We start from the raw sequence: 18,038 nt of genomic DNA, 5'->3' as shown, positions 1-18,038 counted from the left end.
CTGGGCAGGGCTTGTATCCTTCTTTCTTTACATGTGAACTTGACTTAGTTCTTGAATTCCACTTTGTAGAATAACAGAAAACCTGATGTAGCCAGCCTGGGCAAACAGGTAAACACAGCCTTTCCTTGATTTCAACTCTGCCACATCTATGGTCTTTCCCTCTTTTCCCCTTCCCTGCTTGGTAAGGAGCAGGCATGGATATCTTAAGTTCTCAGAGGTGTCCATATTTTCCTCCATCCACTGTTGTGGAACCTATGATGCTGGGGGCCTCTGTCCTTCAGTGTCCATAGCACCCTTTGCCTGTTGGTCATGAGGTCCCTCTTCCCAACCACAAGGACCTTCCTTGTGGCCTGGCCCCTCTCAGGGATCAAGATGCTTTCAGATGCTCCCTAAATGCTCCTAGGATCGGAAAGAACAGCCATGCTGCCCCCTCTGCTGCCTTGTGTGGGCTCTGTGACTGACAGTTTTAAAAGGTGACCTCCATCCTGAAGAGGTTCAACATCAGCAGTTTCCTGTAGTAGCAGAAGGCCATCAACATGGCAAAGTAAAGAACCTGCAGCTTTTGAAAGTTCTTCTGTAGCTTTCTTTGTGCCTCTTCCTCTTTTTAAATCCAAAAGAATAGGATTGTGCATTTTGGCAAGAGTTTGCTTAGGTATTGTCACAAACATCCCAGGCATCCTATATTCTATTAGCAAGCAGATGCCATGAAAAATGTTAAAATAATAACAAACAGCAAGAAGAAAAACCTATTGCAAACATACCCTGTCACAGTTCCTGCTTTAGAAAAGGGGAAGGAGAGAGCAATAGCCTGGGTGACTCTTGGTGTCTAATATCACAAACTTTCTAAAAAGATCAGTCTCTACACCATCAACCTTTTGGTCATTTCCACATGTTACTTTTGAATGATTCTTGGTTACCTGGAGCTCCTTTCCTTCCCAAGAGAGCAGGAACTGACTTTGTGACAAAAGGAGGAAGTTGGACTGGAATCTGAATTCTAGAGGTCTTTCAGAAGACTATCACAAGGCAGCGTATGTTTGCCAAGCCAGTAGGGCTTCAGGAGGCCAGAGAAGGGGGGAATCTTAAACTGCATAGAGTGGGAGAGTTTGAAACAGTCCTTGGGGGCCCTGGTAGAGTATCTTGGAGGTTGGGGGCAGGGGGGTGGGGGAGAGTGGGGAGGTGACAGTCACTCAGACCAAGTGTCTGGCACAGTGTTGAGGGCTTGGTTTGACCTGAGTAGGGAGTGGAAGAAACGGCTTAAGACCAGAGAATCTAGGACTTTAAATTTAGCTGAAAATTTTGGTTTTATCCTATAAGCCATGGTTAGCTATTGGCATGATATGAGCCATCTTTTAGGAAAACCAGTCTAGCTTTACTATGAGGGTACATTCCTGAAGTGTTGACATGGGAGACTGCCTGGGAGGAACACAGGGCCATAGAGTCCCAGCTGTTCAGCTCCACCACCTGCTTGCCCAGGCTTGAACAAGGTATTGGCCTCTCTGAGCTCCTGGCTCTCAAGTGCAAAAAGGGACTCATCATCCCTTCCTCACTGGGATGAATGGAAGATTAAATGAAATAACAAGTGTGGGAGCACAGAGCATAGCAGACACTGGCTGCTGTTGGTCGCCTTCCCTTGGCGTTACTCTAGTCCACTGGTTTTGAGGCTCTGCCAGAGGAGCTGTAGACATTTACTTTGGAGGCATATCTGCCATTGTCCTGATAAACTTGTGAGCCAAAGTAGACCAGTAGGATACAGACTGAGAAAAGACACGCATGGGTACATGCCTACTTAAGTGCCAGCTTTATAGTGCTGCTATCACTGCTATCACTAAACCATTATAAGCCTTGAAGAAAGTGGGGAGGTGACAGGCTTCCTGGAATTTGCTATAGCGACGATGCTTTTTATCTTTATTTCTCTCAGCGCGCTCAGTCTGAATCCCTGAGCGACCTGACGTGCACCCCAGAGGAGGAGGAAAACGAGGAGAAGCCACTTTTGGAAGTCAGCCCAGAAGAAAGCCCCAGCTCTGGGCAGCAGGATGTGGTGCCAGACAGAGGCCCTGAGCCTGGGCCACCAGAGCCCTTGCCGCCACCCGGAGGGGTCCGTGCCAGACGCGCCCGCCTGCAGCACTGCTCGGCGCTCACGGCCAGCATGGAGGAGGCGGGCGCCCCCGGGGAGGACCCCTCAAGCCGCCCGGCCACCCCGGAGCTCGCCGAGCCCGAGTCGGCCCCCACCCTCCGCGTGGAGCCCCCGTCCCCGCCGGAGGGCCCCCCGAATCCCGGTCCTGACGGCGGAAAGCAGGATGGAGAGGCGCCCCCCGCAGGCCCGTGTGCTCCGGCCACGGACAAGGCGGAGGAGGTGGTCTGTGCTCCTGAAGACGTCGCGAGCCCGTTTCCCACCGCCATCCCTGAAGGGGACACGACGCCCCCCGAGACTGACCCCGCCGCCACCTCAGAGGCGCCCTCTGCTCCCGACGGGCCAGAACACAGTGTCCCGAAGGAAGCGGAGCCGACGCCGCCCGTGCTCCCAGATGAGAAGAAGGGGCCCCCAGGGCTGGCGCACGAGCCCGAGAGAGGAGGGGAGACCGAGCCCGAGAGAGGAGCGGGGTCCGAGCCCGAGAGAGGAGCGGGGACCGAGCCCGAGAGAGGAGCGGGGACCGAGCCCGAGAGAGGAGCGGGGACCGAACCCGAGAGAATTGGGACCGAGCCCTCCGCGGCGCCCGCCCCGAGCCCGCCGCCGCCCAAGAGCTGCCTGAAGCACCGGCCCGCGGCCCCCAGCGAGGGCCCCGCCGCGTCCCCGCCGCTTGCCGCCGCGGAGTCTCCCCCGGTGGAGCCCTGCCCCGGTTCCCTCGACGCAGAGGCCGCCGCCCTGGAGCGCCCCAAGGCCGAGCGGGCTGAGGCGCCACCGGCGGGCGCCGAGAGGGCGGCGCCAGAGCGGAAGGCAGAGAGGGGCGGTGCCGAACTGCGAGGCGCGAAGAAGTTCTCGGTGTCCTCGTGCCGAGCGCGGCCTCGTCCGGGCGTCTCCCGTCCGCTGGAACGGGCCAGCGGCCGCCTGCCCCTCGCGAGGAGCAGCCCGGTCTGGAGGAGCGAGGCGGCTCTTGACGACCTCCAGGGTCTCCCCGAGCCCCAGCACGCGAAACCTGGCCCTCGGAAGCCGGCTGAGTGCGGCCCTCAGGACTCGGGGGACAGGGCGGCCAGCCCGGCCGGGCCGCGCAAGAGCCCCCAGGAGGCGGCCGCCGCGCCCGGCACGAGAGAACCCTGCCCAGCCGCCCAGGAGCCTGCCCCGAGTGAGGACAGAAACCCCTTCCCCGTCAAGCTCCGGTCCACCTCCCTCTCGCTCAAATACAGGGATGGCGCCTCTCAGGAGGCGAAGGGTGTGAAGAGGTACAGTGCCGAGGTCCGGTTAGAAAGGTCGCTGACCGTGCTTCCGAAGGAGGAGAAGTGTCCCTTCGGGACGGCCCCCGCCCTTCGAGGCGCCAGGGCCCCCAGCGACCAAGGAAAGGGGAAGGCCCGCCCCCCCGAGCCGCTCAGCTCCAAGCCGCCCCTGCCCCGGAAGCCGCTTCTGCAGAGCTTCACGCTCCCGCACCAGCCCGCGCCCCCCGACGCCGGCCCGGGAGAGCGGGACCCCAGGAAGGAGCCCAGGACGGCGGAGAAAAGGCCGCTGCGCAGGGGAGCTGGTAAGAGCCTGCCGAGGGTGCGGGAAGGGCAGGGCCTGGGGAGATCCACATCCACTGGCACATCTTGCTGGACACTCGCCAAATGCTCCTGGTACAAACTTTGTTGCAGGGGAATTGGAAGGAGTCAGAATTCCCGCTAACATCATGTCTGATCTAGAGCAAGCTTGTCCAACTCGCGGCCTGGGCCCGGGGCGGCTTTGAATGTGGCCCAACAGGAATTCGTAAACTTTCTTAAAACATTGGGACTGTTTGCGAATTTTTTTTTAAGCTCATCAGCTGTCCTTAGTGTTAGTGTATTTTATGTGTGGCCCAAAGCAATTCTTCCAGTGTGGCCCAGGGAAGCCAAAAGATTGGACACCCCTAATCTAGAGTAAGGAATAGACCGGCCTCGGTAGCTCATGCCTGTAACCCCAGCACTTTGGGAGGATAAGCCCAGGAGTTCAACACCAACCTGGGCAACATAGTGAGACCTCGTTCTACAAAAAATTTTAAAACTAGCCAGGCGTGGTAATGCGCGCATGTAGTCCCAGCTACTTGGGAGGCCGAAATAGGATTGCTTGAGCCCAGGAGTTCAAGGCTGCAGTGAGCTATGATGGTGCCATGCACTCCAGCCTGGGTGACAGAGTGAGACCCTGTCTGTTTTAAAAAGAGAGAGATAAAATAAGGAATAAAGAGTAGAAAAGGGAAAATAAATACCAGGATTTTGCATAAGTACAGAGAAGTCAGTGTGTAGACATGAGATAAAGAGAAATGTAAAAACTGATTTTGATAGGACTCTCAGCGAATCCCTCAAATTCTTCTCCCACTTTTGACCTGAGAAACTCAGCAAAGTCCAAATCCCAGGACATGTGTACTCATTTTGATGCAGGTTCTTTCAGGGCCTAAGCTATTTCTTGGCTATAAATGAAACATACTCCTCTATCAGGGTCTTTCTGACCTTTTCCTCCAAGAAAGAATTTCCTCCTGCTTCATAATCAAGTTCACGTGGCCCAGCTGCAACATGGAAAGTATTCCATATATTGGAATCACAAGTCTGTATAAAACGTAAGTCTCTCAAGAGGTTCAACATTTACTTGCTGTCCTGAAAGGGAGATTGTGTTAAGATTAGAGGCAGAACGTAAGAATATTTGAAAGCAGCTGTCTTTTGAAATGAGCAGAGACAAAGTAGATGACCTTTCTCTGTCTTTGACATTTGTCACTTCTTATAGTGTTTCAGATGAAATGAGAAATCTGTTGAAAATGTGTATTTGCAGCAGAGCTAAAGAATCTTTCATTGCTGGGTTTTTTGTTGTTTTTGTTGTTGTTTGTTTTTGAGACTCCGTCTCACTCTGTTGCCCAGGCTGGAATGCAGTGGTACGATCTTGGCTCACTGCAACCTCCACCTGCCGGGTTCAAGTGATTCTCCTGCCTCAGCCTCCCGAGTAGCTGGGATTACAGGCACGCACGATACTACGCCCGGCTAATTTTTTTATATTTTTGGTAGAGACGAGGTTTCACCATGTTGGCCAGTCTGGTCTCGAACTCCTGACCTCAAGTGATCCGCCCGCCTCAGCCTCCCAAAGTGCTGGGATTACAGAGGTGAGCCACCACGCCTGGCCTGCTGGTTTTTTAAATTAATGGAAATCTGTGAACCAGAAAATGAAACTACACAAATAAGTTGTGTGTGCATGTGATGGGGGCCCTAGGGAGAAGTTTTCCATGACAAATTTTGTTTTTTAAAAATGTTTTGGCCCGGCGTGGTGGCTCACACTTGTAATCCCAGCACTTTGGGAGGCCGAGGCAGGCAGATCACAAGGTCAGGAGTTCAAGACCAGCCTGGCCAACATGGTGAAACCCCATCTCTACTAAAAATACAAAAATTAGCCAGGCGTGGTGGCACACACCTCTAATCCCAGCTACTCAGGAGGCTGAGGCAGAAGAATCGCTTGAACCCAGGAGGCGGAGGTTGCAGTGAGCCGAGATCACGCCACTGCACTCCAGCCTGGGTGACAGAGCAAGATTCCATCTCAAAAAAAAATTTCAAAAAAAAGAATGTTTCAGGATACTCAAGCACTGCATTGTGGGACAGAGAGGAAATAGAACCCGGTAGCTCTTTTAGGGAATCCTGCGCCCTAAGAGGAAGATGCATACATAGGAAGAAAATTAGCTCATACAAAACAATGTGAAAACAGTTCCAAAATAGCCTAATCTTTTCTGGCTCTTTTACAGTGCTTTAAATTCCAAAGGTGACACACAAGGATTCACAGTTCCAAAGAGCCCACACATGTGGCCTTCCCAATCTGAAGGCCCCTTGGCACAGCCGTGATTTTGTGTTGCTGCTGCCACTGCAGTAGGATAATCAGTGCGGGAATTTGGAGGAAGTTCAAGCCGTCACTGACGATCCACTCTGCAGATTTCCACTGAGGTTATTGAAGCTATAGTAGAGTGATTCAAAAAGCCATTGAAGTAGCAAGGGAGGAAGGAGTTGCTCTCTGTGCACATGAAACCTTGACCTTCATGGCCTAGAATTGAAAATGTCTCTCAAGAGCTTGCTAAATGAATGGAACTTAAAAACAGAATAGCAAGCTCATGGTCAGATCTGGAAAAGAAGCTTCAGAGGGCAATGCTTTGCCCGTTATTTATATGTAAGTTCCTCAACCTAAGCCAGGCTTTCTTCACTATAAAATGCCTGGGATAATCTGTAGAGACCTTGTGTATTTTTCTTTGATTTATAAAATGTAATAGAGTATTTGTTTATTAACAGTTTTGCTTATATAGTAGAAGAGAATTGTCTCATCCATCTAAGTTTAATCACATTCACTAAAGCCATAGAAATGACAGAGTTAGATGAATTCCAAAGCAAAAGAAGAATCTAGGTTACTTTATGGGTATGGTTAATGATACTCATTTTAACACAGAGGGAAGGAATTACCCACATTCTATAGGGAAGCAACTCTGGGGGCAGAGGCAGTGGTACTGGAAAGACAGGTACCAGGACAGGCTGGGCCTGCTGCCTGATCCTACCTTGAACTTGATGGGCTGTCTCATGCTGACCAGAGCAGAATCTCAGGGTCTGTGCTTTCAGACCCCAGCAGCGAAGCTGCCCCCACACTTTCCCCAGATGCCAAATCTGTTTCTGCTTTCATTGATTATTATCACTTCTACTATTATCATTCTCATTGCTCCCAAATTATATTAGCTAGAAGCAATTCAGTTCATATAAAACATACAGATAATGAAAGTTTTAATAACAATATCACTGTTTCCAGAAAGACCTAGTATTTGCTGTTGTGTTGGCAAATACCTTGCCTACAGCTCCCAGATAGTCTGCCACCTCCCCCGTCCTCCCTCCAGGGCATGTACAGTAAAGTTGGATGATTGAAGTGTTCCAGATGACTCGGCTTTGGGCACTCAAACTGCTTTGTCCCCAGCACCTGGTTTATTCCTCCTCCTCTCTTCCACACCTTGTTTTCCTTCTTTGAAGGAATGGAGGGATGCTTCAGCAGAAGGAGTAGGGAAGGATGCAATGGTGGTTGGTTGTAATAAACAGGAGAGTGGCTTGCCGAAGGGGCTGAGCCTCACAGGGGCTGTGCTGGAGTGGTTACTGCAAGCTTAGTGTCTGTGCTCCTTGAGGCAGAGGAGCCCTGTTTATAGGCCTGGTTTATAATTTGCTGATCTGTCCTAGGAAGTAAATGGCCCAGGGTTATCAGCCTTGTTCATTTGTGCAGAACATTATGCATCCTCCTGTTGGTTCAATCCATCCCAGAGTCTAAATTACAGGTCATAAAGCAGCTTCTGCACGCAGGATTAGAATGAGAACAAAGGAGTTAGAGAATATTGTATGGAAAAATTGCAAAACACAGAAAGTATGTAGAAAAAAAAAATCACTCCTAAGTCGACTCTCCTTCTAGTCTGTCTTGTTTCTGGGTATGAGATTCATTTTTTTACAAAGTCATGTTCACATGTTGGTGTTTTGGAAGGTAGCACAAGAAACCACCCTTCTCACCTGGAGACCTCATTTGATAACCAGCATTGGCTAATCTGAGCTTGATTCCTCCAGACAGGATTGGTGACAGAGTAACACACTACGGTCTCTGACCCTCTTTTTCTAGACTCCAGTACTCACTCATTCATGCATTCTTTTTTCCAACAAATATTTAATGTCCTCCTGCCGTGCAAGCTCTTTCTTGGCCCCAAAAGATGGGAAGAGCACAGGGGACTGACCGTCAGAGTTTATTGCACAGAGAAGGCAGGTGGTAGCTGGATGCCGGAGGAGTGTAGACAGCCATTTTCTGGCCCACCTTGTCTTTGTATGTCACAGCCATTTTCTGAAGGAAATGAACTGAAAGAGACTGTCATCCTTTTTTAATGACACAGTTCAGATATATTCAAATTCATTTGGGTTAGAACACAAGTTGTGGGGGGTTTTATTGGCATCACGCTAAAAATATATTCCTATCTCTTGAATTTTTAAAATTTCATTTTATTGTGATATGAACACAACATGAGATTGACCCTCTTAACAAATTTTTAAATGTACAATGCAGTATTGTTGTCTGTAGGTACAATGTTGTAGAGCAGATCTCTAGAACGTACTCTTCTTAACATAACTGAAACTTTATAAACATTGATGAATAGCCCCCAATTTCCCTCTCCCCTGCCCAGCTCCTAATGACCACCTTTCCGCTCTTCAATTTTGTATGAATTTGACTATTTTAGATTTCACATAGAAATGTGATCATGTAATACTTGTCCTTCTGTGACTGGCTGATTTCACTTAGCATAATGTCCTCAAGGTTCATTCATGTTGCTGCAAGTACAGAATTCCCTTCCTTTTTAAGGCTGAATAATATTCCATTATAGGTATACACCGCATTTGCTTTATCCATTTGTTTGTCCAAACACATTTAGGCTGTTTCCACATCTTGGCTGTTGTGAATAGTGCCTCAGTGAACAGGGAGTGTTAATATCTCTGAGATTCTGATTTCAGTTCTTTTGGATATGTACCCACATATGTCTTGAATTCTTAAAGAAAACCAACTTTGCTCACATTGCCATTTTTTTTTAGTCTTGCCCTTCCTTTCACAGTCCCTTCTGAGCAAGTGTCATCAACACTGTAACCTCTGTTTCCCTGCCTTTCCTCTGCTCCTCAACCATGTGTGTCTTATCCTTGCATGTCACCTAGTACAAAGCGACCTCTCCTCCTTTCCCCTTATGCAAGACACATCACAGATTCCCACCTGTTTCCTGGAGTTCTTGCTTCCCTTGACTTCTTGGGCCACAGCAATCAGCCACCCACCCATCTGATGAGCAGCCCTGACTTGACACTTCAGCATTCATAATTCCATTTGTCAGTGCCACCTCCAGCACAGTTCTCTTTCCTTCTCAGTACTCCATCTACCCAGATACTCAAGCCAGAAACCTCAGCATTATTACAAATATCTTTATATGAACAATCCTGAGAGGCCTAAAAACGATAGTAAAATCACCTTGTAATCCTGCTGCTTTAAAAATGACATAAAAAGGGACTTGCTGTTCTGACCAAGATGGAATAAACACTTACCACCCCATCTCTCCCACTGATACAACATAAAACCCTATACAGAATGCATAAAGTGAGCACCAGAGGACTCTGAAAGGTAGGTAAGAGGAGCTGGTAGCCGGACGAGATAGATCAGGACCTGAGTGGTGACTCCATAGCAAGTGTGAGCAGTGAAGTAGCACCTCTGCGCTCTGCTACTGGTGGTATCAACAACCCCCGCAGGCCAGAGCTCCTGGGACTTTCCTAGCCCAGATCCTACTGTACCCCCCACCACCAGCCCCTATGGGACAGAGCTTGTTGGACAGCCCTGACCCTACTCCAAGTGAACACCAGCAACTAAGCAGCAAATCCCTCTTGGCGGCAGCATCCCTGCAGGATGGAGTTCTTTCTATTGTCTCATCCCTATGCCAGGCAAATGCCAACAACAAGCTGAAACTACTTGCCCTGGTGGCAGTGGCAGTGATGTCCCTTGTGAGGCACAACTCTTAATTCTTTCAGTCCTAATCTTGGGTCATCAGTGAAGTGGCCCACCCCTCACCCCTGCTGAAGATGGTAGCAATACCCTCTGCAGGGCAACGGTCCTTTAGCCCTTCCAGCCCCGCTCCAAGTATGCACCAGCCTAGAGCACTCCAAGTGAGTACTTGCCTCTCCCCACAGCAGCTCCTATGGGTCACAGCTCTTTTGACTCTTTAGACATTACCCCCAGAGAAACCCAATAATGAAGCTATACCCCCATGTTAGCCCAGACAGCAGTGACAGGTATGGTGGCTGGGGGTCCTGCAGGCTCCTTTCCCTTGCGACTCTGTCCTGAGGTGGTCCCAGTCACAAGAAGGTGCTACAGTGCAGAGAGGCTAAACCTTGGCTTTCTAGCCGTAGAACCTTGAGGAGTGGAGATTACAGAAAGGAGACATCTGAGTTACATATCCTGATGTTAGATATCCTGAGTTAAATGTGTATATGAAGTTCTGGGCTCATCCCTGAGCTGCACATGCGTAAAACTGACTAGAATAAGCACAGCAAAACCTTTTGAGAATTTTAATAGGACCAAGTCTCAGCATAATATTCAAAATCTGTAGGATATGAACCAAAATTATCCAACATACAAAGAACCAGGAAAGCCTAAAAAATTCTCAAGGAAAAAGGCAATCAACAAATGCCAACCCTGAGAGGATTCAAATGTTGGAATTATTAGACAAAGACTTTAAAGCAACTATTATGCCACATTCTAAGAAGTAAAAATAAGTACTCTTGGAATTAATGGAAAGATAGAAATTCTTTGTAAAAAAAAATAGAAGCTATAAAGATAGAAATTTTAGAATTGGAAAAGCTGGAGTGGCTATATATTCATATCACACAAAGAAGACTTCAGAAAAAGGACAATTATTAGTAATAAAATGGAACATTATATAATGATAATTTCAGTAATATTGGTGAATCAAGAATGCATAAGAGTACTAAATGTGTGTGTCCCTATCAACAGAGCTTCAAAATACATGAAGCAAAAACTTGGTAGTACTGAAAGGAAAAATAAATAAATCCATAGTAAGATGTAGAGACTTTAGCACTCCTCTGTCAGTAGTCAAGAAGAGTAGCAGGTAGAAAATCAGGAAGGATATTTCAATTAGGTCAAGTTGGTTGAACATCATCATCAACCAACTTGACCTAATTGATATTTATAGAACAGCCCACCAGCCACAGCAGAATACATGTTCTTTTCAAGTGCACATGGGACATTCATGAAGGTAGACCATATTCTAGGTCACTAAATAGCCCTTATTAAATTTGAAAGAATTGAAATTATTCAAAGCTTGTTCTCTGCCCTTAATGAATTAAATAAGAATTTGGTAACATCTGAAAAATATCTGGAAAGAAATATGAAAAAGATCATCAAATATTTGAAATTAAACACTACGCCACTATATAATCCATGGGTCAAAGAGGATGTCTCAAGAGAAATTAGAACACTGAATTAAAATGAAAATACAACATATCAAAATTTGTGGAATGCAGATAAACTGGTACTTAGGGAAACTCAACATTAAATTATATTAGAAAGAAAAAATGTTTCAAAGCAGTAATTTAAGCTTCCACTTTAAGGAACTAGAAAAAGAAAAGCAAACTAAACTCAAAGCAAGAAGGAAAAAAATAATAAACATAAGGGCAAACATAAATGAAAATATAAAAATAATAGAAAAAAATTAATGAAACCAAAAGATGATTCTTCAAAATAGCCAATAAAGTTGATTTAAAAACTGAGGGAAAAAAGACACAAATTACAACATTATGGAGTGCCACTACGGACTCCATAGACATTAAAATGATAATAAGGGAATACTGTGAACAATTCTATGCACATAAATTTGACAAATGAGAAGAAAAGGGCCAATTCCTTGAAAGACACAAACTATCAAACTTAAAAAATAGCATGAATGGTCCTGTATCTGTTAAAGTGATCAAATCTGTAGGTAAAAACCTTCCAGAAAACTCCATTTTCATGTGGTTTGACTGGTGATTTCTACCAAGCATTTAAAGAAGAAATAACACCAATTATACAAAATCTCATGCAAAACTAAGGGGAAACATTTCCCGACCCATTTTATGAGGCCAGCATGATTGTAATACTGGAATTAAAGACAATACAGAAAACTATAGACTCTCTCTATACTATACTAAATTCAGAGATACTATATTTTCTCTCTTTTTTTTCTAAAATTTTTATAGTTTTCATTTTACATTTAAGTCCATGACCCCTTTTGAGTTAATTTTGTATATGATGTGAGACTTAGGTCAAGGTTCATACTTTTGCCTATGAATATTCCTATGCTTCAGGACCATTGGTTGTGATGTACAATTTAGTATACTATAGTATCTCTGAATTTAGATGCAAAATTTTTTTTTTTTTTTAAGACAGAGTTTTGCTCTTGTTGCCCAGGCTGGAGTGCAATGACTCAATCTTGGCTCACTGCAACCTCCATCTGCCAGGTTCAAGCAATTCTCCTGTCTCAGCCTCCCAAGTAGCTAGGATTACAGGCACCCACCACCACACCTGGCCAATTTTTTATATTTTTAGTGAAGACGGGGTTTCACCATGTTGGTCAAGCTGGTCTCAAACTCCTGACCTCAGGTGATCCACCCGCCTCAGCCTCCCAAAGTCCTGGGATTACAGGCATGAGCCACTGTGCCTGGCCTAGATGCAAAATTCTTAACAAAATATTATCAAATTGTACATCACAACCAAATGGTCCTGAAGCATAGGAACATTCATAGGCAAAAGTATGAACCTTGACCTAAGTCTCACATCATATACAAAATTAACTCAAAAGGGGTCATGGACTTAAATGTAAAATGAAAACTATAAAACTTTTAGAAAAAATATGAGAAAATATTTGGGATATAGGGCTAGGCAAAGACATCTTAGACTTGTCATCAAAGCATCCAAAAGTGGAAAATTTGATGAATTGGACATTATTAAAATTAATAACTTTTGCTTTGCAAAAGACCTATTTAAGAGCCTGAAAAGACAAACTACAAACTGCAAGAAAAGATAGGCAAACCACATATCCAATAAAGGACCAGTATTTAGAATATATAAAGTATTCTCTAAAGTCAATAGTAAAAAAAAAAGAAAAAAAAAATTAGAAAACAGGCAAAAGACAGGAACAGACATTTCACCAGAGAAAGTGTACAGATGGCAAATAAGCACCTGAAAATGTGCTTACCATCATTAGCCATTAGGGAAACACAAAACCATAATGAGATACCGTTACGTAACTATTAAAATGACCAAAACAAAAAATACTGATAATACCATTGTGCTGGTGAGGATGTGGAGAAAATGCAGTTCTCATTGGAGTGTTATCTCTATGGCTGATGGGAATACAAAATGGCACAGTCACTTTGGAAAACAGTTTGGCAATTTCTTATAAAATTAAAAATATGCTTATGATCCAGCAATTCCACTTTAGGTATTTATCCTAGATAAATGGAAATGTACATTCCCACAAAAGTCACACATTAACGTCTACGACAGCATTATTCAAAATCACCAAAAACCAGCCAGGTGCAGTGGCTCACGCCTGTAATCCCAGCACTTTGGGAGGCCAAGGTGGGTGGATCACTTGAGTCCAGGAGTTCAAGACCAGCATGGCCAACATGGTGAAACCCCGTGTATACTAAAAATAAAAAATTAACTGGGTGTGGTGGTGCACACCTGTAGTCCCAGCAACTTGGGAGGCTGAGGCAGGAGAATCGCTTGAACCCAGGAGGTGGAGGTTGCAGTGAGCAGAGATTGTGCCACTGCATTTCAGCCTGGGTGACAGAGCAACACTGTCTCAAAAGTAAAAATATAAATGACATAATCACCCAAAACTGGAAACAACCCACATGTAACTCAGCTGGTGAATGGCTAAACAAACTGTGGTACATCCATATGATTAAAAACTACTTAGCCATCAAAAGGAATGAACCCTCAATATGCACAGTAACCTGAATTGTGCATGCTCAGTGAATAAAGCCAGTCTTTCGAAATTGCAAACTGAATTATTGCATTTCTATGACATTTGGAAGAGGCAAAAATATATGGACAGAGAACAAATAGATCAGTAGTTGCCAGGGGTTGGGGGTAGGAGGAGAGTCTGGTTACATAGGGGAAGGAAGAAGGAATTCTTCAGGGTGTTGATATTCTGTATCCTGTTTGTGACAGTTGTTATAAGAAGCTAAACGTGTTAAAACTCAGAACTGTGCAACCAAAGGGTGAATTTTACTATATATAAATGTAAGAATAATTTTCTTTCTTTTTTTTTTTTTTTTTTTTTGAGATGGAGTCTCGCTCTGTCACCAGGCTGGAGTGCAGTGGCGCGATCTTGGCTCACTGCAGCCTCCGCCTCCCGGATTCAAGCAATTCTCCTGCCTCAGCCTCCCGAGTAGCTGGGACTACAGGCGCACCACCACACCTAGCTAATTTTTTTGTATTTTTAGGAGAGACAGGGTTTCACCATGTTGGCCAGGATGATCTATCTCCTGACCTCTTGATCTGCCCACCTCGGCCTCCCAAAGTGCTGGGATTGCAGGCATGAGCCACCATGCCCGGCCAGAATAATTTTCAAATACAAAAAAAAAAGGGATAGTGGCCTCCTGCCCACCCCTTTCTGAACCTCTTTAATCCCACTCCCCAGGGGGAACCGCACTACCAGATTCATCGTGTTTCCCTTGAATGCTGCAGTCATAACCACAGCAAGATGGGCATGCAGATCTAGGCACGTGGATCCTTTTATTTTAATCACAAAAATGCTGTACATCTTGGCTTGCACTTTCACTCCACAGTAAAGCATGGGCATCTTTTTTTTTTTTACAGAGTGAACTGCCTCACCTCTTTCTTTTTAAGGGCTACACTGTATGTGTTCTGTATTTTATTTAACTGTTCCCCTCCTGAGGAACATTCCGCTTGTTTAAGCTTTTTTCCCTCTTGCTGACAGTGCTGCAGTAATCATTCTTGTCCATTTTAATCCCTATGTATTTACACGGTTGTTTCTCTATGATAGATTCCTAAAAGTGGATTTTCAGGTTCTAAGATTATGTGCACTTTTAATAGACAACTTTAAATTACCCTCCATAAAGGTTGTGCTGGTTTACACTTCTTCCAGCAGAATAGAGACTATTTCTCCACCCCCTCATCAACACTAAGTGTCATCAGTGTTTTTTTTCCTCCAGTCTGATGGATGAAAAATGCCAGTCGTGATGTTCACCTTGGTCAGCAAGTTCTGGTCATCCTAATGTGCAGCGTCTTTATCCTCCCACGTCCCCATGCCAGCCTCATCTTTAACCTGACACCTACAGTACCTCCTCCCTCCAACTCTCTTCTTACCCTTTCTTCCCAGGTGGTGGGTGGAACCATGGAGCTTTCCTCTTTAAAATTTGCAATGCTTTCCCATTATATTTAGAATAAAATTCAAACTCCTAGAGAAGGCATTTAAGGCTTTTTAGATTCTGGCCAAAACAAACATTTCTGCCTCTCTAAGTTTGCCATTTCACTCCCTCCGACGTCTCCTGCAGCCCCGCCCCTGATACCAGCTCCCTGGCACTCTGTACACATCCCTGCCCATATTGAGTGTACTTCACCCAACCCCTGAACTAGGTCCTGAGCCCTTGAGAACTTCCAGGGTTTTTCTTCCTCTGTTGAGCACCCATACCCATGCCCTGGGGTTCCTAGCCTGCAGTAGGTGATCCTTGGACCAGGCTGTGTCTGCATGACCAGGTGCTGGGATGAGGGAGCAAGGCAGGGGCTGGGTGGTAAGATTGAAGAGTGTGGATCTGTGGGGTTTACTCTGAGGAGCACCTCTCAGGGGCTGTGGGATTCTGAGCAAGATGAGTCTTGTAAACTCTTGAGTCTTAATTTCCTCCTTTATATAATGAGGTTATTCGTAATAACAGCATATAGGGCAGCAAAGGCATTTTAACTGCAAAATGTGATACAGTTTCATAGAGTACAGTCATACTTTCCTAAACATGTACTAAAATATTCTCATCTCAGCTGCACAGAATGCTGTGTGAGAATGGGATTCTCGTTGTCCCAGTTTTGGTTAAGGCACCAATGCAGAGATGTAAGATACCAGAAAGCATGTGTGCAGGATCTGTGGAGTCACCAACCACTCACCACCCCCACCCTCAGAATATACGGACAGTGGGGAGGAATAAAGCGGATTTGCAAAACACTTTTTGTGGAGAGCACATGTAGTCCTGTGAGCGCAGAGGAAACTTCCCTCATGCAGTCTGCAAGGGTGGCTTCCATGGGACTTCTTAGAAGCTGGACAGGTGTGCCCTGCAGTTGGGAGACATGAAGGATTGCTGCTGAACACAGACCACCTGTGGGCATGGGGCAGACAGGACCACCACGTGACCCACCTGTGCTCCCAGAGCCCCACCTGAGGAGCCAGCCAAGAGGACAAGGGGACAATGAGAAGAGGTCACAACCAGAGTCCCAGTGGTGGCTGAGAATCCCCCAGTGTCAGTTTCAAGTGTCTGCCAGGCCCAAGCAGGACAAAACCTTGTAAGGCTCCAGAGAGTCCTGCTGATCTCCCTACTCTCCTTCTTCCGCAGCTCTCAGCCCTCGGGAAAGGAGTCCCCACCCCAACTCAGACACCCTGCATTCAGGAGTCATAACCTGACTTCGCCCAGAGGCTACACATTTTAATTACTGAATTAAAACTGATTATAACAAAAGTGACCATGGTGACTGCTGGGACCTGAGAAGGACTGGGAAGGTGCTGGAAGTCTTAACAGTCTCTACCTGGGAGGGGGGACCATGGGAGACCAGGATTGGGCAGTGCTTTTCTCTCTCTAGAACCTGCAGGTGCAGCGCTCTGGTTCCTGCACAGGTGCAGCCCACCTCCCAGGAGCAGATGAGCAGCGCCACCCATCCCCTGCAGCTGCACTGGTGCCATTTCAGAGGGCCGGCTTCAGTGCTTTCTCCACGGCAGCCATTAACCTTATGTGGGGGCGCTGAGACCCTCTGTGCACTCACCCCAGGGCTGAGGAGAGAAATAGGTTTGAAGAAGAGAAGACAGTGTCTTCATGACAAGTAGGAAGTGTCCCAGGCCCCTCTGAGGAGGGCCAAGGGTGTGGCAGGAGGTGAGGTCTGAGGTGGCAACAGTGTGGACCCATAGCATGGGCAGCCCTGGGGGTAGATGTCCTGGGGACCAGGGGCACTGGCTGGTTAAAAGAAACATCTACCAGAGCCTGGGGGCAGGGGGCAGATGTCAGCCCAGTTCTCAAGAACTGGGTCATCTGGTCAGCTGGGCACTGTTGTCCCCAGAAAGGGGACAACATACTGTGAGCTCTCTCTTCAGGGTTTCTTTGGGCGGAAGCTCAGAGCAGCATCAAGATCAGCGGTTGGCAAGGCTGGCTGCAACTTGCCGTCACCTGGGAGTACACCCCCACAGATTTGGTGGACCTGCCCAGGATGAATCCCAGACAGTGGGAGTGGTAAAGGCTGCCCAGGTGGTTCTAATGTGTGGCCAATGTTGAGATACTGGGCTCTAGGACAGCAGTGCTTCTCAAACTTAGGAGTGCTTATGAATCTGCTTAAGGTGATGCTTCCCACCCAGTACGTCTGGAATGATGGCAGCACTGCTGGTCCATGGACGACACTTGGAGTGGTGAGGCTCCAGGTCTGTGTTCTCTAACACAGAGCCAGTAGCTGCACGTGGCTGTTTAAATGTAAATGTAAGCGAAATTAAAATGCAGTTCCTCAGTCACAGCAGCCACATTTCAAGAGCTCAGGAGCCACGTATGACTGGTTGACAGCACAGAGGGCATTTCCATCATTATACAAAGTTTTACTGGGCAGCACTGTTTCAGGGCTGTCATTAGCAAATAGCATCTTGCTGAGACCCTGTAAAGGTTGTGCTTTTCCCAAAAATGGCTTGGGTGTCAAGGCACCATAATACTTCACCTTTCTGCCTGTATGTCTGCCTCCCTCTATCAGCTTCTTGAAGTCGGGGTCTGCAGCGGATTTACCCTCTCAGTAAATGGGTAAATAATAACAACAATAGCTAACATATAGTGAGCACTTACTAAGTGCCAAGTATTACGTTAAATGCTTTACGTGTTAATTTTCAACAACAATTCTATTTAGTAAATAAGAAAAGAAACTTAGGTTAAAGAACTTGCACAAAGGCATGGAGCCAGTAAACTGTGAAGGAGAGGTGGAGGCTGCATAGACTCACTGCAGCCCACGCTCCCCAGTGTCATGCTGCACTGCATTTCTCAGCTGGGGCAGGCGTGGGCCCCAGCAGACATTGGCAGTGCCTGGAGACATATTTGATTGACACTGCTGTGGTAGGATGGGG

At 46.6% G+C, this 18,038-nt stretch overlaps 1 protein-coding gene across 4 annotated transcripts in view; it reads left to right on the top strand.

Moving 5' to 3' along the window:
• The window catches only part of CRACDL (CRACD like), a 144,238-nt gene that overhangs the window by 111,657 nt on the left and 14,543 nt on the right, over positions 1-18,038 (top strand). For all 4 annotated transcript variants that reach the window (XM_054475682.2, XM_054475684.2, XM_054475681.2 and 1 more), the window contains one exon: positions 1,919-3,671. In XM_054475682.2, the coding sequence (XP_054331657.1) occupies positions 1,919-3,671 (1,753 nt within the window). The remainder of the gene's footprint in view (positions 1-1,918; positions 3,672-18,038) is intronic.

This window comes from Pongo pygmaeus, chromosome 12, assembly GCF_028885625.2.
Source record: "Pongo pygmaeus isolate AG05252 chromosome 12, NHGRI_mPonPyg2-v2.0_pri, whole genome shotgun sequence".
Lineage (NCBI taxonomy): Eukaryota > Metazoa > Chordata > Mammalia > Primates > Hominidae > Pongo > Pongo pygmaeus.
Note: the sequence above shows the minus strand (reverse complement) of the source record. Positions and strands in the feature narration are given on the sequence as shown.